The 26,158-nt window shown below is 39.4% G+C and overlaps 1 protein-coding gene and 2 long non-coding RNA genes across 9 annotated transcripts; 2 read left to right on the top strand and 1 right to left on the bottom strand.

Annotated features, from left to right (window-relative positions):
* Nucleotides 1-500: 500 nt before the first annotated feature.
* Nucleotides 501-25,961, top strand: slc41a2a (solute carrier family 41 member 2a). Of its 3 annotated transcripts, XM_081608039.1 has the most exons (12): nt 501-712; nt 2,055-2,322; nt 2,424-2,492; nt 2,876-2,983; nt 4,007-4,078; nt 4,180-4,324; nt 5,945-6,091; nt 6,260-6,407; nt 6,672-6,751; nt 24,793-24,924; nt 25,107-25,255; nt 25,337-25,961. In XM_081608039.1, exons 2-12 carry the CDS (start codon nt 2,179-2,181, stop codon nt 25,502-25,504), a joined length of 1,362 nt encoding a protein of 453 aa, XP_081464165.1. In that variant the 5' UTR covers nt 501-712; nt 2,055-2,178; the 3' UTR covers nt 25,505-25,961. The 3 variants fall into 3 exon arrangements, with proteins under 3 accessions (XP_081464165.1, XP_008409836.1, XP_081464164.1); XM_008411614.2 differs by having other exon boundaries at nt 2,055-2,492; XM_081608038.1 differs by lacking the exon at nt 501-712 and having other exon boundaries at nt 731-2,492.
* Nucleotides 10,998-13,644, top strand: LOC145551967 (uncharacterized). Its single transcript, XR_014087869.1, has 3 exons — nt 10,998-11,597; nt 12,740-13,004; nt 13,127-13,644. It is a non-coding gene; the product is annotated as an uncharacterized LOC145551967 (long non-coding RNA).
* On the bottom strand, nt 13,465-16,287 carry LOC145551966 (uncharacterized). Of its 5 annotated transcripts, none has more exons than XR_014087866.1 (6): nt 15,908-16,279; nt 15,458-15,839; nt 15,304-15,354; nt 15,001-15,192; nt 14,347-14,458; nt 13,465-14,226 (listed from the first exon to the last, which is right to left on the bottom strand). It is a non-coding gene; the product is annotated as an uncharacterized LOC145551966 (long non-coding RNA). The 5 variants fall into 5 exon arrangements; XR_014087868.1 differs by having other exon boundaries at nt 15,001-15,167; XR_014087864.1 differs by having other exon boundaries at nt 15,780-15,839; nt 15,908-16,255.
* Nucleotides 25,962-26,158: the final 197 nt, after the last annotated feature.

Genomic DNA, 26,158 nt, shown 5'->3' with positions numbered 1-26,158 from the left:
TTATTTTTTTATCCATAGAACAAAATTGGTTTTTATTTTAACACACTAAGAGAGTGATTCGTGAGGCGCTAAACAAGTTGATGTTCATCTCAGGTTCGGAGAACACGGTTCTTTAATTAGCTGTATGCGATTTTAGAAAGCCTGTGTATTTTCTGAAAGTGCATATGAGAAGAGCCTTTTTCTCAAGTTATCGTTTTCTTATGTAAGAACTGAAATATATTTATGATATATCACCAGCAATAAGCTCATATACTGTCTGTGACTGGGACTGGGTCCAGTATAATGACAAGATGTCTTTAGTAAATTGAACAGACAAACAATGTATTTCATGAAATGTTCCTCTTACTGGTTAAATTGGAGGATTTACTGCACCAGAACTGATTTAGATTCTTAGCACTATTGGTGTTAAAATTTTGTCATCAGGCATTTTTATTGCAAAAGCACTCATAACAAACAGCTGTCAAATGAGTGGAGTGTGTGTGTGTGTGTGCGTGTGTGTGTGTGTGTGTGTGTGTGTCTGTGTACGTGCGCGCGCGTGTGTGTGTACGGTACTGATTTGTTTCATACAAGGGTAAAAGTGTTTATTTGGAGGAGTGTGCGCATAGGGCTAATGGGTAATGCCACAGTGGATACTGACTGCACCATTCAGATGAAGACAGTCTTGCTGAGCAGCAGTGTCACAGAGTAGAAGTCTTTCCAGCAATGCAAAACGGTAAGACATTTTACTTTATCATTTGTCTGTTTGGTAAGGCTGTGGATATTTAAAAATGAGGACACTGGCATTAAGGGTTGAGACTGAATGTGGAGAGACATTGTATCAAGATGAGAACATTTCTGCTTCATGATGTTGACACTCTTTGACGCTTGTTGCTTTCCTTCAGACATTTCTGTATGTGTGTAGGACTACACATTAGCCCCTAATCTCCATTAACTCAGTTTTCAACACTTTAATAAGTTACACAATTTGAATATTTCACCATGTGAACTATTTTCACCACTTTCTAGTATTTTTCCAACATTATTACAGCTTGCGATGAAGTTGCATTTATGCACCATTCCTCCTCACTTACTGGATAATCTTGTTGTGTTGGTACCTGCTTATCGCTGCAGAATTTTAAATGAATAACCCTGTTCATATCATACAACGCGGCCTCAGTGCTCCTGATGGTAAACGAGCATGAGGAATGATAATGGATAATGCAGGGAATCCATGCCATCAGATGACACAGAAACAACAGCTGTGAACTATTTCCCCCCCCAAAAAGAGATCATTCAAAATAAAAATACTCATTTGGAAAACTCAAGTTAATAATTGAAATAATTTAAATAGAAGCTTTTGTTAGGCTATTGCAGTACTTAAATTAAGAGAGTCAAAGAAGTATTAATGTGTCGAAATTGGACTAATTAATACTGTCTCCCTCCCACCTCTATCACTCATTCATTAACCCTTTACTTTGGACCACACCGTCTTTCAGTCATCCGTTGACCCCTGATTCCCACAACCTATTACTCATCCATTGACCCCTAACCTTGATCTCACCATCTCACCTTTCATATATTAAGCGCCTGAGCCTCACCATCTGTCAAACCTATTAACTTTCACCCTGAATCCCCACACAGATGTCATTTATCTGTTAACCCTTGACTTCAACCAACTGTCACACATTTGGGCCTCACAGCACTCCTTACTGTCCGCCTCCGTTTCCCTTCCTTCTCATAGTTGAAGGATCCATCTGCATACAGTGGAGTTGGCTGGGTCTTCTTCATCATCCCACATCCACCGATGCTTTACTAGGAAGTTTCAGAAAGTTTCACTACTTTCTCTACTTTTTCAGAAAAATACCTCGTGTTTTTTTGATACAAGACAAATTCTTACAGTTTTTTTTTTAGCACTAATGGCCTTTAGTTGCAGTAGATAAGGCAGAATATTGGCAGAATGAATAGGGGGGAAGACATGCAGTTTTTAACCTATTCTAACGGGAGCAGTGGGACTTAATGTTTGAGTGTAAGAGTTCTTCCAATTTATCACTTGTCTAATTTCTCAAATGTTTCAGACATTTTTCAGGTTCCAAAATCACCACTCTGCGCAGCAGGAGAAGCATCCCGACCAACTTTTCACCATGGTTGTCCCAAAATCACCAGATAAGACCTTGTCCCAAAGCAGCCATTTGGGAACACATGGCATCCAGCACTACGGCTCAGTCCAATCCTTATCCCAGCTCTCTGGAAGCCATTGTGACTCTCATGGAAGTTTATCTCCAGTCAGTGATGGTTGGGAGGGCGAATCTCAGGACTGCAGTGAGTCCGACCCTCTGCTCTCTGGTGAGCTTCCGAATGTGTCCAGATTCAGCAGAACCCTGAGAGCAAAGGATGCACAAGTTTCAAGTGGACCCACAGAATCGGTGTGCTCCATGGTGTTACAGATTCTGGTGCCCTTTGTGCTGGCCGGACTCGGGACGGTTTCTGCTGGGATGCTGCTTGATGTTGTGCAGGTGAGAAAGCATATAGAGGTCAATCAGCCAAGGTTAGGAAGACACATGCAAGTCAAATAGAAATGTGAAGAAATGATAAGTTATTGAACAGGGTGGTTTGGGAAGCAACACAACAGACAACTTTGGTGGAAAATGGATTGTAATAAGAAAAGTTTGAGAAAAGACTTGGTGGAAACTGTGTTGCTCGAGAAAGAATGATGGTGGTGCACTGAAATCAATAAAGCAAGTATATGGGGGTTAAAATAAGAGAGTTCAAAACTCATTCACATATGCTGTTAGGTGAAAACAAATAACATATTTCCTAATAAATATAACTGCCTCTTTCAGATCAAAGTTGGAGTCAGTGGTCTAATGAAGCTGTTCCCTGTGTTTTCTCGTGGCAGAGCTGGGATGTTTTCCAGGAGATCTCTGAGATCTTCATTCTGGTTCCAGCTATTTTAGGACTGAAAGGGAATCTGGAAATGACTATGGCATCGAGACTGTCCACTGCTGTGAGTCCTTTGAATGCAAGCGGGAAAACAGGGTTGGGTGACAGCTAACAGAAGCACAGCCCCGCTCAGAGGTTTTCGGACTTTTGTTGATTTGCTTGATTTGGGTCTGGTCCTTTGTGCAATCAATGTATAACAATCAAAATTTTTAAAAACAAAATTTGTCTCTAATTCATACAGATGCCAATAATTAAACATACTGCCAAAATAAAATTTAGACAGCTGTCCTTTAGCAATTTGGCAATAGGATGAACTGACCCCTCTCCTCCTATATCCCTACTCTGAGACGTTAACACTTAAAGAGCTCTCCATCCAACATGTTTTGAGATTCCCAAACCTGTCTTACATAATTAGGATTTGTAGAAAATCTATTTAGCTGGTTTATTGAGTAAGACTCGCCCAGCTAATGATTACCCATAACTGAATATCCCAGGCAATGTCCTTCTATGAATTAATCTGATTGAGTATCCTGAGGAGTCAACTAGGATTCACCAACTCCAGCCATTAATGATTGTTCTTGTAGTTACAATCTGTGATTAAGAATTTTTAAAAATTATTAATACACAACAATGTATTGAGTATGAGACTTCCTCTCAGACTCTGTGACCAGTTGTAATATTCTACTGCTACATCCAGTTTGCCAATGGGACCTGTTACTGTATGTTAACTCCCTCACTGACAGGTCAGAGGTCACCTGTCAAAAGAAACAAAAAAAAACAAACATTTGATCCCATGAATGGCAGACATTCTTGGTCTCACTTCTGGGTACTGTGTAAAACAATCTGGTGGTGAAATGTCTGACTGCCAGACATCCGGTTACAGGATATCCGGCGGCATAAAACAGCTAACCAGACATCCGGCTGCCGGATACCATATGTTAACGCCCCCTAACTGAAAGGTCAAAGGTCACCTATCAAAAGTTGGACAATAAAATGGAAGTATTTTATTGTTTTTCCAAATGTTCTTTGATAAAACATTAGGTTGTTTTGTTTTTCCCCTGTTCTTATACATCTTTAATGTTTCTAGGTAAATGCTGGGAAAATTGATTCTAGCAGAGAAAGGTGGATGCTGATTCTTGGAAACCTTGCACTTAAACAGGTGCTTTAAAAAAAAATCTTGACATGTTCATTTAACTAAAGAACTAATGATTTCTTTTTTCTTTCAAAGTTAATGATCCTTTCATTTGACAAATTTCCCAGTTCCAAGCCACAGTTTTGGGTCTGTTGGCTTCTCTTATAGTGACTCTGCTGGGTTGGATGGCAGACGGACAGATGCCCTTCAGCCATATTGTACTCCTCTGTTCAACTAGCCTTTCTACTGCCTTTTTGGCATCACTACTACAAGGTAAGCACTGTTCTCAAAACCACACAGTGCACAATATGCTTCTGAACTTTGGGTCAACCAGGTAGCTCGGGTCTGCAGGGAATGGACTGCAGACCTCAGCTGCTCCTAGAGATCCAACTGAGTCAAGTAGTTAAACTGACAACAATATTGGCACAACCAAAGTTGTGTTTTCCAAAAGTTACAGGGAATTTCCCGTAACTTAGGATTTTCTTTGACCTTAATGGTTACTTTTCAGAAACTTATGACTTATTTCCCTTAAATTTTAAGTATTTTCCTTGAACTTACAGCACCATGCAAGTGACTCTTTCAACATTCAATAATACTACTTAATGACTTTGGATATCAAATTTAAAATAAAAAGAAGCAAGAAAGTTCTCTGGGAGTATGGGGTACCGGGCCCTTTGATACGGGCTGTCAGGTCCCTGTATGACCGGTGTCAGAGTCTGGTCCGCATTGCCGGCAGTAAGACGGGCTCGCTTCCAGTGAGAGTTGGACTCCGCCAAGGCTGCCCTTTGTCACCAATTCTGTTCATTATTTTCATGGACAGAATTTCTAGGCGCAGGTGTTGAGGGGATCCGTTTTGGTGGCCTTAGGATCACATCTCTGCTTTTTGCGGATGATGTGGTCCTGTTGGCTTCATCAGATCGTGATCTGCAGCTCTCACTAGAGCGGTTCGCGGCTGAGCGTGAAGCGGCCGGGATGAGGCTCAGTGCCTCCAAATCCGAGGCCATGGTCTTGAGCCGGAAAAGGGTAGAGTACCTTCTCCGGGTCAGGGGGGTCGTCCTGCCTCAAGTGGAGGAGTTTAAGTATCTAGGGATCTTGTTCACGAATGAGGGAAAAAGGGAGCGGGAGATCGACAGGCGGATTGAGGCAGCGTCTGCCGTGAAGCGGGCGCTGTACCGGTCCATCGTGGTGAAGAGAGAGCTGAGCCAAAAAGTGAAGCTCTCGATTTACCAGTCGATCTACGTTCCCATCCTCATCTATGGTCATGAGCTTTGGGTCATGACCGAAAGAACGAGATCACGGATACAAGCGGTTTCCTCCGCAGGGTGGCTGGGCTCTCCCTTAGAGATAGGGTGAGAAGCTTGGTCATCCGGGAGGGACTCAGAGTAGAGCTGCTGCTCCTCCACGTCGAGAGGAGCCAGTTGAGGTGGCTCGGGCATCTGGTCAGGATGCCTCTTGGACGCCTCCCTGGTGAGGTGTTCCGGGCATGTCCCACTGGGAGGAGGCCTCGGGAAAGACCCAGGACACGCTGGAGGGACTGTCTCTCGGCGTGCCTGGGAACGCCTTGGAATTCCCCCGCAGGAGCTGGAAGAAATGGCTGGGGAGAAAGAAGTCTGGGCCTCCCTTCTGAAGCTGCTGCCCCTGCGACCTGACCCCGGATAAGCGGCAGAAAATGGATGGATGGATGGATGGATGGATGGATGGATGGATGGATGGATGGATGGATGGATGGATGGATGGATGGATGGATGGATGGATGGATGGATGGATGGATGGATGGATGGATGGATGGATGGATGGATGGATGGATGGAAAATAAAAACAACTAACAGCAACATCCAAGTTTTACTTTTTGCTATTTTATTCTAATTTCTTCTTGTCTGGAATCTTCTTTAGGCATTGTTGTTGTGGGAGTGATCTTTGGCTCCAAGCGGATGGGGATCAATCCTGATAATGTGGCCACGCCCATAGCAGCCAGTTTTGGCGATCTTATTACGCTTTCTTTGTTGGCGTGCTTTAGTCAGTGGTTCTACTCCTTTATGGGTAAGAAAACTGGTTTGAAGGTTTGAACGCTAAAGCAGTGGAAAGACCTATACACATTACTCACAAAATGAACTTTTTGGCACTTAATGGCACCTTTCAACCTATTTTAGCATCTTTCACAGTGGAATTGGTAATTAAAAATAATTTGTAATTCCTATTTTTTGATAGAGTTTTATCCATATGTGTTGTACCTGGTGGATCTTCTGTATTTGTGTCTGATCCCTGTCTGGATGGTGATCTCCTCCAAACATCCAGCCAGTCACATCCTGCTCCATTCAGGCTGGGAACCAATAATTACAGCCATGGTCATCAGCAGGTATTCATCTCTGCATTTGCACTTGGTTCAACGTATGTTTAAAATTCTTGATGTTTTCCTAATTTATTAGTTAGTTGTTGGAAAAATTGTCACATATAAATACCATTCAATAAAAAAACACAAAAACAAAACTATCTCTGCTCCAGAGCATAATACCTATAATTAGTTATTAATTTTCTCCTTATATTGTGAGCAAAAAATCTTTAGTGTTTGTATTTGTGTTTCATCAATCGGACATTCACCAACTTGTGATTTGTCTTTCAGTATTGGAGGGCTTATTCTGGACAAGACTATGTCAGATCCAAACTTGATGGGAATTGTAGTTTATGCACCGGTAATAAATGGTGAGTTGCTAACTTTCAGTATATCCTGCTTACAATACAAATCTCTTTAGCAACAATTTTATGCTACAAGAATCACATTCCAATAAAGTCCAAGAAACCTCCGTTTTTAGTAATCTAAAATATTACTCCACAACTTGTACAAGCCTGTAACACAAGATTATAAGAAAACAGAAAAAAACTTGGTTGCATGATAAAACATGACAAGACACAACTTAAATGAGAATGAACTTTAATTTATAGCAAGTCAAAATTTTAAAATTTAAACCAATGAATATAGTTTGTGATCATGTTTGATTGGATTTATTAGAGAATCTAAAGCTTTGATATCTGTTCCGTGAAATTTTGAACAGGATCGGAGGTGATCGGCAACAAAAATGAGGCAACACGCTGATCTGCTAAAATAAATGTGTCTTTTATTCCGCCACAGCAAAGCAATCATTCATACATTGATACGTGATGCTATATATGTTCCTTTAGTATATCGCTCTTACCGTGACACAAAAGACTGGAGAGCCGTCAGTCCAGGCAGAGAGAAGCATTCACGTGGCTGGGCGTTCGTACGCAACCCACAGCAGACTCTGCCAAGACGAGGGACTACCCCATCTTTTATACTCTTTAACAAACATCCTTTAATGGCCACTTCCTCTCTCCCAGGCAGGTCCTCCAATAATAGTGTGGCCGCCGTTCGCTTCACAATGACCACGAGCCTCAGGCATTGTTCAGCATGAGTTCAGAGCGTGATCAGGTTATGCTATGCATTGTATTGTCAAAAAACATAGTATGAAAGCATACATTATCAAAGAACATATTTAATATTTCTACATCAATATCAATATCATAAAAAAGTGAAACGTTGCTTTAAACACATTTCACTTTATGTATGTGCTTCTCTTTTTGAATCAGACGTCATATCTTCATCGGTCATTTTACATACTTTTAGGTAGGGCTTACATTTATCATCATTCTTTTTAAGGGCTGCTGGAGTCAACGCTGTCAGAACCTGAAGTGACGTAGCTTGGTCGGGTATTTACTGTAATATGACCATATTTACATTAACCTCTGGCCACATACTTCAAACATATGTTTGTGTCATTGATAATATTGAGGAATTGAAGGGTGGCTACTCTCAAATATATAAGTAAGGAAAATAATACACAGAGACGTAGTTCTTGCTGCTAGGCCATAGACGAGCCGGAGATTTATTACACCCACGGAATCAGTTTCGTCAGTTCAACACATAAAATCTTCCATACCAAAAATCTCTCCTCAGTCTCAAATTCAACAGTCTTTATACTCTCAAGTCTCCATGAGTGTTCATTGGAAGGTTTCAATCAATGGAGAAAGGGTGTTGTTTCCAGTGGTGGGAAGTAACGAAGTACTGTACTTAAGTACAGTTTTCGTGTATCTGTACTTTACTTAAGTAGATTTAATAATGGGGACTTTCTACTTTTACTCCATTACATTTTACAGTAAGTATCTGTACTTTCTACTTCACTACATTTCTACAAAACTGTCGCGTTACTGTTACATCCAAGTCTCGTTGCTCTTTTCTTCCGTTAAAATGTGAAGATCAGGGACTTAAGGTGGCGCCGTAAAATCCGAGCAATAACGTGACTTAGTGTCTGTTGTCACCCATCGGCTCCACCTTTACTCGCACTCGGAGCTCCAGACATGCGCAGTGGTTTCCTCTGAGCGGGAGGAGATGTTTGTCTATTATATAATAGCGCTGCATAAATTGATATGGTGACATGTAAAATCAGCAGCGCTTCGCTTTCACAGACGGTTGGGACTTTGTCCAACTTTTAGCGTCACTTGGAAGGAAAGCTTAAAGAAAGGTAAGATCTGTGCTAGCAAAGCTAGCTGTACTGAGACACATGTTGCATCTGATGAAAAAAAGTTGTCACTCATGCGCTGAATTATTGTGTGGAGGTGTTGACTGAGGCATATATGGGACAACGCTGTGACTAAAGTCTGCAATATAGTGATATGACATTCAGGAACAATCCAATTCTTCTGGACGGATCTTTACTAAGTCCTAAGGACTGAAGCCTCACTGAGAGCCGTTCTTTGTTCTTGTGTACACTGCGGTAGCTATATATATATATATATATATATATATATATATATATATAGACATTCATTTAATCGCTGAATAAGTAAAAGTTGAACGTATGAACACAGAGCATGCTCATTGCTCATTGATTGATTTTGTCTCCTGTCATGGTGGTAAACATTGCAGTGGGAGGGAGGATGAAAACAGTCACGGTGCTCATTCTGCTTAGTTACTTGTTGCGCCGTTGGGACAGTGTTCATAGTTGAACGTTATTTACTGTTAATTGCGATGTTTCAGTTGTGGTTTCTGACATATGCAATATGGGCAACCACCCAGGGTGTTATTTTTCTAGGGATAGCAGGAGACATCTGCGGATTGTAGCACAGCGATGAAAGCAAAACAGAATGAAGTGAGTTTTAATTGATACTGGTTAAATATATTTCAGCTCTAAGTATTTAATATCTAGGTGTTTTTATGGGAATGTGGATCTTTCAGATCAATCTGAAAACCAATTTTGGTAGGTCAACTTAATGTTATTGTGTCATTTAGCGCGGGGCGCTGGTCTTGGTCTCGGGTTCGGTGGTCTTGACTACAACTCTGCTACATGGCTCCTTGGTTGCATGTCCTCCACCCCGCCCGCACCTTCTTTACATCCCCTTTTAGTTAGATTTCTTTCTAAATAAATGTGACTAATGAAGTTCATGCTATGTTAGGACAGGAGACAAAATGTTTCCATCCCTGAAATTATGATTCATAGAATCACATATCTAAGTCTAAACTGTTACAGAGAATAAACACAATAAGAACATGTTTAATCTGTGGTAGTGTTAATTAAAATGGCACATTTCTGATGTATTAAAATTAAATACGATCGGCACACTTAATGATATTAGCGATTAGGTAATGCATTCAGCGAGTACTTTTACTTTTAATACTTAAGTATTTTTAAAAGCCAGTACTTTTTTACTTTTACTTAAGTAAAATGTTAATGTGGTACTTTGACTTTTACTTAAGTACATTTTTGACTGTGTATTTGTACTTTTACTTAAGTAAATTTTTTGAGTACTTTCTCCACCACTGGTTGTTTCTGCCAACAGACTCTCAGCTGCTTTTCTCCAGTGTTTGTTGGGCGACCTTTAATACGAGTCCAAATAAGGACATAAGACCTCATGATTTCAACAGACCTAATCATCTGCTCCCTCACAGAACTATCAACAGACCAATTTGTTAATGCTATCCGTCGAGACCGCATTCCTTCCGAGTCCGTCTGTGCACTTTGTACGCAAATGGAGGGAAGGAATTTAGGTCAGTTTGAACTGGAGAACTGCCAAGAATCCTTTCGCAAAAACAACTCCTTAGATGGTATTTCAGCTCCAACAATAATTTCCCCCAAATAAAACCGCTTTTATTTTCCACCCTAAAGAAAAAATTTAATAACTTTATTGTAATTCCAAGGCCAGAGAAATAGCTCCAGAAGACGTTCTCATGAGAACGTGCATCTCACAAGAATCATAATACTGTTATGCATTGATTGAGTTTCTCGATTGATTTTTACCCAGAAAGCACATGGGCAAAAACCGTTAGTGAAACGGTCACTGGGACTGACTAGTATATATTCATTCCATTGAGGGAAAGTAACTTTAACATATGAATTCCTCATTCTGAAAGGCTGGTTTTGAAGTATAAGCTGCTACTTACAGGCATTGCTTGGAATGCGGCGTTCATAACAAACACGTGTTTGCTATCTGTTCTACCGCTAGCAAACAACCGTACTGATTAAATAACATAAAAGTCAAGCAGTTCCCTAAAAGTCCAACGGATGACAGCAATGCGCCATGCAAAACAAAACACCCACAGTTTACAGGACAAACTTCCTGCTAAAGTATGGAGGACCAAAACTGACATAATAATAAATAAAAGAATAAATATATATACTATATATTTTCTTTTTTATTTCTCCATACACATGACTTTCCATCAAGAAAAATAGACATTTTTTATTTATTATTTCCTAACCGTATTTATTTCTTGATGTATTTATTTATTATTTCCTCGCTGTATTATTATTCACTCCTCCGTATTATTATTCACTCCTCCGTATTATTATTCACTCCTTCGTATTATTATTCACTCCTCCGTTTTATTATTCCCTCGTCCGTTTTATTATTCACTCCTCCGTATTATTATTCACTCCTTCGTATTATTATTCACTCGTCCGTTTTATTATTCCCTCGTCCGTTTTATTATTCCCTCGTCGGTATACGGACGAGGGAATGTAAATATGTAAATGAGGAGGCCTGCTTTCTATGTCCTGCTCTTCTATTGGGTCAATCAACCGGAAACAGAACGATCAGTCTGCAGATCCATTGTTCATGCCTGCGCTGTGCTTCTCTTAGCAGAGCAACCTTTTTTAGAGGAATTTTAAAAAATTTAAGAAATGTATCGTAGGATTGCTGAGGATTTAAGGCACCTTGCCAATTTAGCTGAAAGTAGCACAGTCAGTGATGACTATTTGCTTTTTCGTGTCAATGTTTTTATGGAGTTGCTGGTCCAGGTAGCTGCAGACACGGATAATGATGCTGACTCATTAGTTGTCCAGATGTTGGAGGAAGTGGCTTGCCGTTTGCACCAATCTGTGTACCACACAAGAACAGTTGGAAGACCTGGATATTTGCTGCCTGCTGAGGTATTGGAATAATTTCTTCTTGCTGGTGTATCCGTCATGGATATTGGCAGACTTTTTGGGGTCAGTGAAAGAACAGTTCACAGGCGAATGGCAGAGTACGGTATAAGGTAAGCATGTGTGATATTTCTTTTGCTTTTTGGAACTTATTTGTATTTAATATTAGTATTATAATTCCAGTTGTTACAGAACATCTGTTTCAGTTGCGTGTGGTTATGTTTCATGGCTGTTGAGGTACTGACTTATCTAAATCATAAGATCCCATTCATGTTAGTGTTTAGCTAAGGAAAAACAGGGTGCAAAAATCATTATAAATAATGTTATTATTATATTATTATTTCATGATGACAGCTGACGCTCTGCCTCCCCTGACCGCATGTTTCTGATCTGTTGTGTTCAAATGTCCAAATATCAAATTTTACTAATAAAACATGTCATCTTGAGCCTTTAATTCACTGAAGAAGTTCAGAATTGTGAGATATTCATATTCATTAATGATTTGCTCGTTCTCTGTTCTAACCCTGCTTCTGGAACTCAAAATCATGAACTCAATGTCTACAGAGCAATAACTGGATACCAGGGTGGCGTTGTGAAGCCAGCTGTTAATGTAAATCCAAACACAACCTATACTGGATTTACCTGTAAGAGCATGACTCCTGTCATGCAATAAAAGTTGTTAGCCCCTCCAAGCCTTATGGCATTATCAGGAAAAAAATAGTTTATCCATGTCTTGCAGAAAAAGAGAAAGCAGCTGTTTCTTGTTTCTCTTTTGGTGGTTACATTAAGATGCATGTAATCCATGAAGCTTAATGGACTACATGAAAGCAATGATACATTGCTTTCAAGCTATCATTTGGCAAGGGTAGCTTTTAGCTGATGTGCAAGTCCATGACACCCTAGCTTTTGTTTTCTCTCACGTCTTCTCCGCTGTCTTTGTCTCCATGGTCATGGGCTGCTGCAAGACTAAACTGCTCTAACTCATCTAACTTGCATAGCAGTCCAAGGCTTTGTACAGTTGTCTGTGTCTTCAAATTTTTGTAGTACACATGACTGAATTTGCTGAAAATTATTGACGCTCAGACTGTTATTAAAGATTTTTAAATAACCAATTTGTTTTCTAATGACTAAATACATTTACAGGACATGAATAACATTGAGTGACATAATGTAAATAGAATTTAAAGTTGTTGGTCTTTAAATAAGTGTATTATGTTTTTCTCACCTTTCTCATTAAAATGTCTTTTCAATCCAGGATTGAGAGGTTGTGGAGAGATGTATTTGGGGCAGTGTTGGATCCGTTTTATACAACTTTCTGCTACCTGGAGACCGAGGGCCTGTTGCAAACAGACAACGAGGTGCACTTATACGCATTACACTGGACCTTTTTACCTCAAATCAACAGACATCTGAGATTTTTCATGGACGGCTGGAACAACCACCGACTACGTACAGAACGGAACCAGTCACCACTACTGTTGTGGTCTCAAAACCAACATGAAGATGGCGACCCCACACAGGTTTGTGTAATGTGTTCCATTTCACAAAGTTTAATTATAAATTAACTTGTGTGTTTTAAAAAAAACTCCAGTGTGTCTAATTTGGATTTTATTTACATCACGATTTCTTAAATCTTTGACAGGTTGACAACCAGTATGGTATTGATGGGGAGAGGCAATATGGTCACCATCATGATGGCGTGACTGTACCAGAGGTAGAGCTTCCAAGGCCTTTGACTCGGGTGGAAATTGAAAGACTACCAGATCCAACGACCTTGTTTTCTAATGTGATAAATGTTTATCAACAGACAGTTGATATTCTCACTGAAATATGTAAATAGAGGCTACAAAAAAAACGTCCTTGAAAATTTGATGCAACTTTGTTTCCTTATTAGATAAAAATATTTTCTTTGAGTGTGTAATTTATTATCATAATGTATGTTGCTCCTTTTCAGACAAAAAGTTAATAAAATTAACTCCATTATAAACAGAAACAACTTGCTATTTATTTATAACCATCACATAATCTTACACAGTGGTCCAGTTACATTTTGTAATTGAAAAGACAATAAACTTGATGTGAACTATTTGTAAATTAACAATATTCAGTGTTTAAATGTGCTACTTACATGTTTCTGTAATAAAAACACCTTTAATATGACTTTTCATTATAAATCAATATATATCAGATTTTAGCTTGTAGGTTTAATTAATTTCAAGCTAAGAAATAAAGTATTACTATGGTTTTATATTTTGAAAGTTTTTGTGTGATACTACAAATGACTAGGTAAACTTAGTAAACAATTGATAGCATCAAGAACAAGCTCTTCAATAAGTTGTACAATAACTTGAAGCAGTTATATTTTAAACAATAATGCAAAGTTCTGTCAAACTCGAGTCATTAACAAGTGCACTACACATTACTTCAGAACCATTACAGAAAATTAGAAAGTTGTAACTTTGACAAGAAATGTCATGGGGCATGTCTAAGTGCGTAAACTTGTAACGCGTTGCAATAGCCTGGTTCAAATTAGTCCGAAACCTGAATAGCTTGATGAAATGCTGGCTATAAGGTTTTGGTGGAAGTCTGCATAGGTTTTGTCATTTTTTGACAATTTCAACATCAGAAAGCAAGTAGATGACTGCAGGAGATTGCAGTCAACAACTTGAATCTCCAGATTGGAGCTGACCAGACCCCAGCCAGTCCAAAAAGTTAGTAGATTCCTTAGGATGTCCGACGTCCCTTTACGGCACACAAATACAAAAATTATGTTAAGATTAAAATTTAATTAATACATCTGTGAAAAAACTCTTCCCAATTAAGTTTTGAAAAAACCCAATGTATTTTTAAATAATTTCTTACCACTTTCGATGAATCTGCGGAGGAAATTCATAATCAGACAGTGATCTTCCAAAGAGACTATGTCCTCATCGATCTCTTCGTCATTAGGCCAGTTGATGTTATCAAGTAACATCTGCACAAAGAAATGAAATGCAAAAACATTCATCTACATATAGGTTATTGAAGATTTGAAAAAGATGCGTATAAAGGTAGGCCTAAGAATGTGTAAAGTCTTTTGTTTAGTGTTTTAATGTGCAGAAGAGACATATGAAATACAAGTGTAAACAGTGTCATGCATTTGTATGTACTGTGCAGTAACATGTCTCAAGTGCATATAACTTCACGTGTACAAACACGTGAAGTTATATGTTTTTTATAAGTTTTTTAATCATGTTTAACAAAAGAAAGACATTCCATTAGTAGTACATTGCTGCACTCTACAAACAAATAAGAAACATAAATCATTACATTTTAAAAATTAAGCAAGAAATTTTGAAGGAATGTATCAAACTTGTCAAAATAAAATTGTTTGATGTATTGCAAACCAGTGTGGCCTTTTAAAGACACATAATTGGTTTGTCCTTACAAACACACTTTAATTTATGGAACTAAAACATTTTACATACATTATTAGACAAGCAAAATAGTAAAGCAACAGTAACATAACTAACCCACCTCGGAAACATATGCGTTTTTCTCCCAGCCCAGCTCTTTGGAGACGCTCTTTGTCCTGTCGTCTTGGGACAACCGAGGAGTCTTTCCGTGCAAGACAACAGAAACTGTGTGTATACGTCGTCTGACAGACGGGATTTGTCCGTCTCTGATGCCTTAGATTTGTCCAGCTGGAAAACAGTCTAGAAACCTCAGCTGAGGGTGGAAATAATCAAGTGTTCAAAGCACCAAAGTTACATACTTAAGAAAGACAATTTTTTAAAAACCTTTTTAAAACCTTTTTTTAAAAACTATGAAATAGCTCACCATCAACCGGATGCCGTCCTGCAAAATCAACATTTCCAGGTGTTGCTGATGCTGTGAAAATAATGAGATATGTGTCAAAATATGTGAGAAAGTCTGGCATTGTAAGCAACATGAACACACACTCACAACTACGGATAATTTAGACTCTAAATACCTTCATTTATTTTTCTGCATTTTAGCGCTCACTAAAAACATTTTGGACATCCCTGATTTAGACAGACCAATAAACCTGACAGTCGCGTTTATAGACTGTGGGAGGAAACGGGAGTATGTCAATCCACGTTTCCCCATCTGATACGGTTCCGCCTGCGTCTTCCTGCTGCTCCGCCCCGCCCATCAGTGGTGGAGAAAGTACTCAATAAATGTACTCAAGTACAATAACGAAGTAACATAACATAAGCTGACGAATTACATTAAAAATAGTAAAAAAAAAAAAAAAAAAAACCACACAAGGACGGGAACAAGAGAACACTTACTAAAATTGCGCGTTGGCCTGGCCCTGGGACTTTGTGTCGGAGGAGTAGAACCGGTGGTTGCTAATGAAATGAGAGTATGATTAACATCTTCCACAAATTTCCAAATGTATAGTTAGCCAAAAACTTACCGCGTTCCAACTCCTCCAACCTATTCGCAGCCTCCCTTAACAAGTCAGAAACTGAGCGTCCACCATGTGACTCCGCCATACCTTAGGTACTGCTCAACTGAGGCCGAAAGCGCAAAGTAGAAAGGCATGAACAATGGATCTGCAGACTGATCGTTCTGTTTCCGGTTGATTGACCCAATAGAAGAGCAGGACATAGAAAGCAGACCTCCTCATTTACATATTTACATTCCCTCGTCCGTATACCGACGAGGGAATAATAAAACGGACGAGGGAATAATAAAACGGACGAGGGAATAATAAAACGGACGAGGGAATAATAATACGGAGGAGTGAATAATAAAACGGAGGAGTGAATAATAATACGGAGGAGTAAATAATAATACAGCGAGGAAATAATAAATAAATACATCAAGAAATAAATACGGTTAGGAAATAATAAATAAAAAATGTCTATTTTTCTTGATGGAAAGTCATGTGTATGGAGAAATAAAAAAGAAAATATATAGTATATATATTTATTCTTTTATTTATTATTATGTCAGTTTTGGTCCTCCATACTAAAGAGCCCCCTGGTGGTTGAAGAAAAATCCACATATAAACCAGAGAATACAATATATTGTTTGTTATTCTGCAGTAGTCAGCCCCGCCTACGTCTCACCACACCTCGGACTTGCTACTGCCCAGCTCTCTGTCTAACAGGTCCGGAAAATCCCCAAAACTTGGGTCTTACCCTAGAGATAGTTTAAGGAGGATTATCTAGTAAAACTGGGGGTGGAAAGGACTCGTCTAGCTCTAACCACCTTCGATCCAGAAGTTATGACCCTTTTCAGTTGAGGAACAGTCAGCTGAGTAGCCCTCACAGCTGCACAACCACTCCTGTTAACGGTAGCTCCTTTCCTAAAATAACGGCACTTGTCAACAGCTAGATTGGGTTTAGTGACTCAGATTTAAGTCCCAGGGTCATTATTCTAACACTCACCAGAGGAAAATACAAAGTCACCACATCTCTAGAATCATGTATGCTAATTTCACTACAATCAGGAGAACAAATAATGATTAAAAATGACACAATTAAATTCACTGTCCATTAATATTTGGAATATAACTTTATTAAGCAAGCTTTAGCTGGGGCATATGACAAGCAGGTTTATTTTCCAAAGATTATGAAATTGGTAAGAATATAATAAAATTATTTTAAAATCAATCACATCCTGTCCCTAACCTGTGTCACTAAGTTTACTGAGCGAGGCTTTGGGTATCCTTCAGGTATCCTTGGCCAAAGTCTTTGCCCTGACGGAGCAACATCCTCTTTCAGAAGAGAAGCAGAGCAGAACTGTTCATTATCCTTCTAACGTGCAGAATCTCTGTCATTAAATGACCTCTGTCTCTTCTCCAAGTCTGCTGCAGTAGAGTGGAGAACGTTGGGTAGAGGCAGAGGAGTCGGTCGGATCAGAAACCAGGGTCGGGGCTGATGGAACTCGTCCCTTCTTGGCGGCGTCAAGTTTTGAGCTTCCCTTGGTCCCGGGGTGCGGTCCTCTGCTGGTCTTCAGCCTGCTTCCTCTTGTTGGCTCCTCTTCTGCGCTGCTGACAAAGAACCCCTTCCCTCCCCTATCCGCTGGTTTTTATACCCTTTCAACCCATGGTTGTCTATGGGACAGGTCTACGTGATTTTCGAACCGTCCCACTGTCTGTGGAAAGTCCCAACCTTCCCCAACCATCACCTCCCTCATGACTCATAGCAGCAACTCTCTTCGGTACTTCCCTTTTTCTCATGACTCATTGCAGCAACTCGCTTCTGTACTTCACTTTTTCCACTGGCCATCTGTTTCCCCAGCACCCGCGCCCAGCTCAGTGTACTCATTGCAACACAGTCTATTCTATTTCTCACAATCTTACGTCTTTCTTCATTTCATCTTTGTAATTCATCACAAACCATAATCAATTTGTTACTTTATCAACTTATTACTTCAGTATGACTTTTCCTCACTCATAATTCCTAATCTTTGATAGTTAATAATCATTATACAACAATCAAGCTGTTACTGTTAACTCAAAGGTACAAACCTAAATTTCCATAATGCATTATAACATTCAAACTAACATTCTAGCTAATCAAAAAGACAGAACATATATTTTGATTATACATTACAGACATTCTTACTTTTACATGTGTATTATATTTTATACTTGTTTCTCTTAATCATCATTAAATCAATATACAAGATTTGATGTTATTTCTCAGGCCTTTATTCCGTTTTCTGCGTGTACCTGGACAGATCTCACATTCTTATACCAGTTTTCACGACAATATGAAAAAAAATCTGAATGCTCTCTGGTATTGTTCAGGGGCCCGGACCAAATGTGGAGGCGGGCCGTAGTTTGGGGACCACTGCTCTATATGATAATTGTTGGAGCGCCTCTGCCTAGCCTGTGGGAAAGTATTGTCTTGTACACCACCTACATTTTGTCTTGTTCCCTCCATTTATTAATTGCCCACCAAAAATTGAACCGAAAATTTCATAACTTTCTATCCCTGGATATGTTATGGAAATTTCATTATCAAGGAATGAGAATCTGTTTCAATAAGAGAAAGATTAATCTTTGTCTTTAAGTTTCTTTATTCGAAGGCAAAAGCGTTCGAAGACCCTTCTCACTGAGCGCAGTCAGTAGAAGAGCCTTGAGCAACACACATCACATCGTTATATAGTCACAGCAAGACAAAGACCCTCCCAAAGTCTGATGTTATCTCTACTGCCAGATGGCCACAGAGACACCCTGACCCCCTCCTCATGAACTATCTCTCACCTCTTGGAGGAGATGATTTTATGGCAGGAAAGACAGTTGATAAGGATTTCAGGAGGAACTTCTAACACTTCTTTGTCAGTTTATGGGTTCAGCTCAAACAGGGTACAAACTACATCCCACACATCAGTCCTTTAAGACAATCATTAGATCAAGCATTTTACCCAAGACGTCTTCAGGTCTCTTCTGCTTTCAAGGCTGCGGATACATCTAAACATTATCTGCAAACTTATTTAATGGACAAACACATCTTGCAAAAATACAAAAACAAAGCAGATATTATCAGTAAATAAATGGTAAAAAGTATCATCAGTTCCTTCGAGAATGAATTAAGACTGAAAACAAAATTTTCTATTACAGATAAAAACCAAGATTTCAGGGTTACTTACACGCTTTGTTTATGTTAGTTTGCACAGCTTTCCAATCCCTAAAAAGTATTTTTACCCGTTTGCAAAGATATTTTTTTCACCTCGACAGTGAAAAAAGACAGTTAATGTCCCGTACCGAGACAGCTACGGGACATTAACGAGTGGAGGTGACTAGTCATAACCAAGCAAAGATTTGAGATTGGTTACATTTGTCACAATGTGAGTATTTAGTGCTCAGGGAAGGTGAGGTTTGCTCTCTATTTCAAATAGCGTTCATATTTCCTTTTTTCTGTTGTCTGTAGCTGGTGACATAGTAAACTCAAGTCCTCTGACGGGTCCTTTCTGACTTTGTCACATTGGCCAATGTTATTCTTTCCATTTTGGAAAAAAAAAGCTCCTTTCACATTCAGTATCAAATCTTTCAAATTGACTAAATAATAATCACAAATCAAAACACAAACCAATAGGAAAGTGACACAAAATGCAAAAGAAGAAAAAAAAGTGATATTATTACATATTCAAGATATTTGACTATTTTATGTGGACGTAGCGCCTTCAAACTGTCACAAATAATTCAAGTAACAACAGAGAGATACAGTGGGGCAAAAAAGTATTTAGTCAGCCACCAATTATGCAAGTTCTCCCACTTAAAAAGATGAGAGAGGCCTGTAATTTTCATCATAGATATATACCTCAACTATGAGAGACTAAAGGAGAAAAGAAATCCAGAAAATCACATTTTCTGATTTTTAGAGAATTTATTTGCAAAATATGGTGGAAAATAAGTATTTGGTCAATAACAAAAGTTAATCTCAATACTTTGCTATATACCCTTTGTTGGCAATGACAGAGATCAAACGTTTTCTGTAAGTCTTCACAAGGTTCTCACACACTGTTGGTGGTATTTTGGCCCATTCCTCCATGCAGATCTTTTCTAGAGCTGTGATGTTCTGGGGCTGTCGCTAGACAACACGGACTTTCAACTCCCTCCATAGATTTTCTATGGGGTTGACATCTGGAGACTGGCTAGGCCACTCCAGGACCTTGAAATGCTTCTTACAAAGCCACTCCTTCGTTACCCGGGTGGTGTGTTTGGGATCATCGTCCTGCTGAAAGACCCAGCCACGTTTCACCTTCAATGCCCTTGTTGATGGAAGGAGGTTTTCACTCAAAATGTGACGATACATGGCTCCATTCATTCTTTCCTTTACACGGATTAGTCGTCCTGGTCCCTTGGCAGAAAAACAGCCCTAAAGCATGATGTTTCCACCCCCATGCTTCACAGTAGGCATGGTGTTCTTTGGATGCAACTCAGCATTCATTCTCTTCCAAACACGACGAGTAGAGTTTTGACCAAAAAGTTCTACTTTGGTTTCATCTGACCATATGATATTCTCCCAGTCATCTTCTGGATCATCCAAATGCTCTCTAGCAAACTTGAGACGGGCCTTGACATGTACTGTCTTAAGCAGGGGGACACGTCTGGCACTGCAGGTTTGGTCTTAAGCAGGGGGACACGTCTGGCACTGCAGGTTTGAGTCCCTGGCGGCGTAGTGTGTTACTCATGGTAGCCTTTGTTACTTTGGTCCCAGCTCTCTGCAGGTCATTCACTAGGTTCCCCCATGTGGTTCTGGATTTTTGCTCACCGTTCTTGTGATCATTTTGACCCCACGGGGTGTGATCTTGCGTGGAGCCCCAGATCGAGGGAGATTATCAGTGGTCTTGTAAGTGTTCCATTTTCTAATAATTGATCCCACAGTTGATTTCTTTACACCAAGCTGTTTACCTATCTCAGATTCAGTATTTCCAGTTAGGTGCAGGTTTATAATTTTGTTTCGGGTGTCCTCTGACAGCTCTCTAGTTTTGGCCATGGTGGAGTTTAGAGTGTGACTGTTTGAGGCTGTGGACAGGTGTGTTTTATACTGATAACGAGTTCAAATAGGTGCCATTAATACAGGTAACAAGTGGAGGACAGAGGAGCCTCTTAAAGAAGAAGTTACACGGCTGTGAGAGCCTGAAATCTTGCTTGTTTGTAGCTGACCAAATACTTATTTTCCACCATATATTGCCAATAAATTCTTTAAAAATCAGAAAATGTGATTTTCTGGATTTTCTTTCTCCTTTTGTCTCTCATAGTTGAGGTATATATCTATGATGAAAATTACAGGCCTCTCTCATCTTTTTAAGTGGGAGAACTTGCACAATTGGTGGCTGACTAAATACTTTTTTGCCCCACTGTATATAGACCACCTTCTGTCAAATTTTAATCGGATGATTGATTGATGGCCTTGATTAATTGATATTAATTAATATCAAACCCCTCCCCCTACCCCTCGTGACCGGATGTCACCCCCCCCCCCGCCCTCATGACCGGATGTCCCACCTTGTGACCATCTCGTGATTGAATCCCCTCCCCAAACAAAGACTTTATTTAGACTTTGAATTACCCAATAGAAACGGAATAATTTACTTGTAAGTTAGCAGTGAATAAATAAATATATATATATTCCAAACAATATTGGCTGCTGAGCTTGAGAAGTGAAAGGGATGAGTGCGTGTGTGCCGGTTGGGTGGAGATCTTGAATACATTCAAAGCGGAGTGACCCTGGCCCTGCACACCAAGGCAATTGTGTGTGCGTGTGTCCCCGAGCATAAAGCAGCCTATAGATTCACCATACCATTTCTGTGAGCTGACACGACCAACTCGGGATGGTCATATGAGGGATGATTAAAAAATAATAATAATAAATGCTGCCGGTGCGTTTTTTAAAAGTTGAACAAAAAACCTCTCTGCTTTTGACCATCTCACAAGGGAAGAGGACTGACCTTTGCCCTCCTCAGCACACCATACCATTTATGCGACCGGCGCGTGTTCCCAATTATAAGACAGCCAATAGATTCACCAGTTTTTGTTTTTTTTCTTAAATAGTGTGTTTGAAACTAATCAGGAAGCTTGTTTTCTATCAACTTATTTTTTTTTATCGTGAGGCTACTCAAATGTATCTTTCAGCTTTCTGCAGTTAAAGTGAAAGACAAACTCTATAGAGTTATTTATCAACCTTAAGTATGCAAATATGACAAATGATGTTTTGTAAATGTAAAGATGCTAAGGTACAAGCTCCCAGTTGCAGCATTTTCTTAAAAAAAATTACAATTTTAATCGACCTGACCTAGAACGTTGTCATCACCATCTGAAAAATAAATATAAAATAATTTTTAATTACCCTATTAGTGATATTTTTACTCATTTTACAGACAAATGCTTCTTAAGAAACAAAATTAATATTATTTAAAACAAAAAAAACGACAAAAAGTCCATCTGACGGAGTTGACAGAACTGAAGGTGGTGACAAACTAGTGAGTAAAATGAAAAACTTGGTACATGTGAAGTAATGCAATTTATGTAAAATACATAAATTGTATGTATTTTACATAAATACATACAATATTTATGTATGTAAATATTGGGGGGACATCCGGTCACGAGGGGCTGGGAGAGGGGTTTGATATCAATTAATATCAATTAATTAAGGCCATCAATCAATCATCCGATTAAAATTTGACAGAAGGTGGTCTATATATCTCTCTAACAACAAAGCACGAGTCAAATAGCACAGTGTACAGAGGAGGATTTTTTTGAAGTTTATTAATGAGGTTCTGCAGCACTTGCAGCACAATCGAAAACATGTCATTTGCCGTTGTTGTCGTTATGTATAATGCATCTGGGGTCAAAGGTCAGGTTAACTCATCAGCATTGACACCAAAGATGTGTTTTTACTGTTCACTTGAAAATGGAAGGGTAAAAAATAAAAAATGTTTAAGGTTCTCTAAAATGCCGTTTCCGAGTGGAAGTTGAGCACAATCAGCTAAAATCTTTACAGTTTTAGAAAAAAAAACATTCCCATGTTTACAGAGCCTCAAGGCTGGGCATTTGTAAAGCATTATCTTGTAAAACAGGACTGGTTTACAAGATTCTAATGGTTACAAGCTGAGTGATAGAATCATGATACCCAATGGCAAAAAGATAACTCGTTATCGTCAAAAGCAGGAACCCTTTTATCAGGGACACATTGCAACCTTAGAGTCAGAATCTTTAAATGACAAAGTAGAAAGATAAGGCTGTATGTCAACATCAGCATGTATGGTTACATGAAAGAAGTCACGGAAGTAAAGATAAATACAATAAAACCGCCATTTTTAATTTAAAAGATTAAAAGATGTCACAAACCCAGTTGGAAAGTTATGAATTTGGGAGGCAGTGCTCTGCTTGTTATGCAACAATAGGTTTGGTTTGACTATGAATAACTATTAATGCTAAAAGCAATTGTTATCAAAATTAAGTCATTAAAATCGACAAGTCGGAGCAACACCTGATTGTCAGGAAATTAATAACCAAATAGTTATGAGTACCTGTCTGATAAGACGTTGATATTAAATAACAATATATAAAGGCTTTAAATCCAGCACTGGCATTTTTGAACAGCAAATACACACATACAGAAATAAGCTCACACAACTTCTTCCCAAAATATGAGTTTCATAACAAACATTTTCCAACTTTACAGGTAAATGCTGACTAATTAGCAACACTCAACTAAAACACTAAGTAAAATGTCTTTCGCACATTAAGCAGTAACTGCTGGCCTTATGCACCCACCCCCAACCCCTCTAACCCCCCAATCCCCACCTCCATCAGCCACACTGGTATGGTGACTCACCCAGAGCGCACAACAAGGCTGGGACCGCCTCTCATGTCACACATCAGGAAGACACTGGAGCAGCAGCTTCTCCACATTCAGTGACTACAGCCGGAGCATGCCGATGATCCCCTGCAGTTTGCACATAGAAAACCACTAGGAGTGGATGATTCTGTCCTGTACATCCTCCACAGAGTCCTGTCACACCTGGTTCTACAGGGCAGATATGTCTGGATTTTTTTCAAGCACATTCATCACCATCCGGTCCGTCTTGCTCCAGAACAAGCTTGAGCCGAACAGCTGCTGCGGTTCACCAGCCGCAGCAGCTGTTCGACAATGGACGCAAAAGCAGCATCTCTTTTCACAGAATCTTTTATTCAAACATTACTTCTGTGGACTTTGAAATAAATGAAGGGGCTACTTTTTGAGCTGGAATACTGTCACCTGTTGCTTTAGATCCAGGATTACACTGAAGATGCAGTACACACTTACCTGTGTCTCTCTGCTGCAGTCTCCTGCAGTGAAAGAGGACATCTTCCTTCAGACGATAGCTCATATTGATATGATGTCACATTTTCACACAGTGAAACTTCTAATTTTCCTCCTAAACTTAAAGTATTACCAACTGTTTTACACCGGTTGGTAACGGAGAAAGGCCTTGAGCAGGAGTCAGCTTGCAGTTTTATAGGGAGGGTTTCATCCATCTGATAATCTACTTGGTTACAGAAGAGATAGCAAGCACATGTATCTTCTTTCGCTAGGGCAGTCAAGCACGTCACGAGAGATAAAGAAACAATTCAATGGCATTGTTGTAAAGCCAAGGTCAGAGAAGCTGTTTTTTCCCCTTGTTCCATGTAATTTCTAACCAATGAGCTGTAGTCATTTGTCTGCTATTCAAGGCATTTACAATGCCTTGATAATCCACACCATTCCCTGATTTTACTAATGCTTTGATTTATTTACTTTCTCTGTCGTTTTTTTGGTTAACCCTTTCATCTGCTTTGGTTTTTCTTTTGAGGTGTGGGCGGGAACCTGGTGTCCGTACAAGCCAGTCGGATTTCAACTCATCTGCATTTGAATTATTCTCCTGGAGAGCTTCCTGTGGGCTCCAGAAGCTGTATCAACCCCTTTCAAATCTTCTTTGGCTCAGGTTTTCTCATTTTAATATTTCCGTATGTAAAGTGTTCCTTAACACCGGCCTGCTGCATCTGAACATCTAACCAGTGTTTTTCTCCTCATAGTTTGTCTTATAGGAAATTACATTTTAAAGTCAATTTGTTGACATGAAATGTACCATTACACATATTTAAATGTTTACCTTTACTGTTTCAGGTGCACACCACCGATCTGCTCAGGTTCTGCTCCTTTTGGTTCTTCCTGGTCAGCTGATTTTTGTACACATTATTCATGTGATAAAAGGAGGCCTTACGATGCCCAGTCTTCTCTTCTCTGTATTATTCCTGTCTGCTTCTTTGACACAAGTGAGTAAGCCATGGTGTGACATTCCTCACCGGGTGGTTTTATTAATGCTTTGATCTCTGTGTCCTGCCTCTTTTTCTCAGGTCTTCTTCCTGCTTATTGTTGCTGACTGCCTGGTCCACTGTCTGTGGAGGAGGGGCAAAGACCCAGACAGTTACTCCATACCCTACCTTACAGCCCTGGGAGATCTTCTGGGAACTGCTTTCCTCTCTCTTGCTTTTCTCTTGCTGTGGTGCATTGGAGACTCATGAAGTGTATAGATTAAAGATAGTAACCAAGCAATGACATAAAACAGCAAAATCATCGTTCATAATGGCAAAGCAGAAAATATGAGGAAAAGAGAAGAGTGTGTTTTTTTTCTCAAAGCAAGGATTCCCATAAAAAAACAACAAAAAAAAACAAAACAAGAAATTAGATTTTTATCATATAGTCCAGGAAAATAATTGTCAGTTTCCAGACATTTTTGCCTTGTTCCATTATTTGAAATGTAATGATCTGAATCTTGCAAACTATTTTTAAGTTTCTTTAAATTTAAAACGTATGTCTTTTATCATACATATCTTTGGCTTATACAGATGCTAACATTTGGTCAACACATTTAGAACATTATTTAACCCTGTTAAGCATATAGTCAATAATTAACAACATAAGTGTTGACTGTAAGCTTAGCAACCGTCATCTCCCAAGATAAATAAAGGGCTGCGTGGAGTTTGCATGTTCTCCCTGTGCATGCATGGGTTTTCTCCGGGTTCTTCGGTTTCCTCCCACAGTCCAAAAACATGACTGTCAGGTTAATTGGCCTCTCCAAATTGCCCCTAGGTGTGAGTGTGTGTGTGGTGGTTTGTCCTGTGTGTCTCTGTGTCGCCCTGCGACAGACTGGCGACCTGTCCAGGGTGACCCCGCCT

The sequence above is a fragment of the Poecilia reticulata genome, chromosome 6 (assembly GCF_904066995.2).
Source record: "Poecilia reticulata chromosome 6, P_reticulata-male-v2, whole genome shotgun sequence".
In the NCBI taxonomy this organism is placed as follows: domain Eukaryota; kingdom Metazoa; phylum Chordata; class Actinopteri; order Cyprinodontiformes; family Poeciliidae; genus Poecilia; species Poecilia reticulata.
This window is presented reverse-complemented; position numbering and strand designations above follow the sequence as displayed.

Excerpts from the sequence above, each read along its gene's own strand:
- slc41a2a (XM_081608038.1), top strand. The coding sequence starts at position 2,046 with ATGTTTCAGACATTTTTCAGGTTCCAAAATCACCACTCTGCGCAGCAG. Across the intron at positions 6,092-6,259 it reads GTGGTTCTACTCCTTTATGG|AGTTTTATCCATATGTGTTG; the intron begins GTAAGAAAACTG and ends ATTTTTTGATAG. Across the intron at positions 6,408-6,671 it reads ACAGCCATGGTCATCAGCAG|TATTGGAGGGCTTATTCTGG; the intron begins GTATTCATCTCT and ends TTTGTCTTTCAG.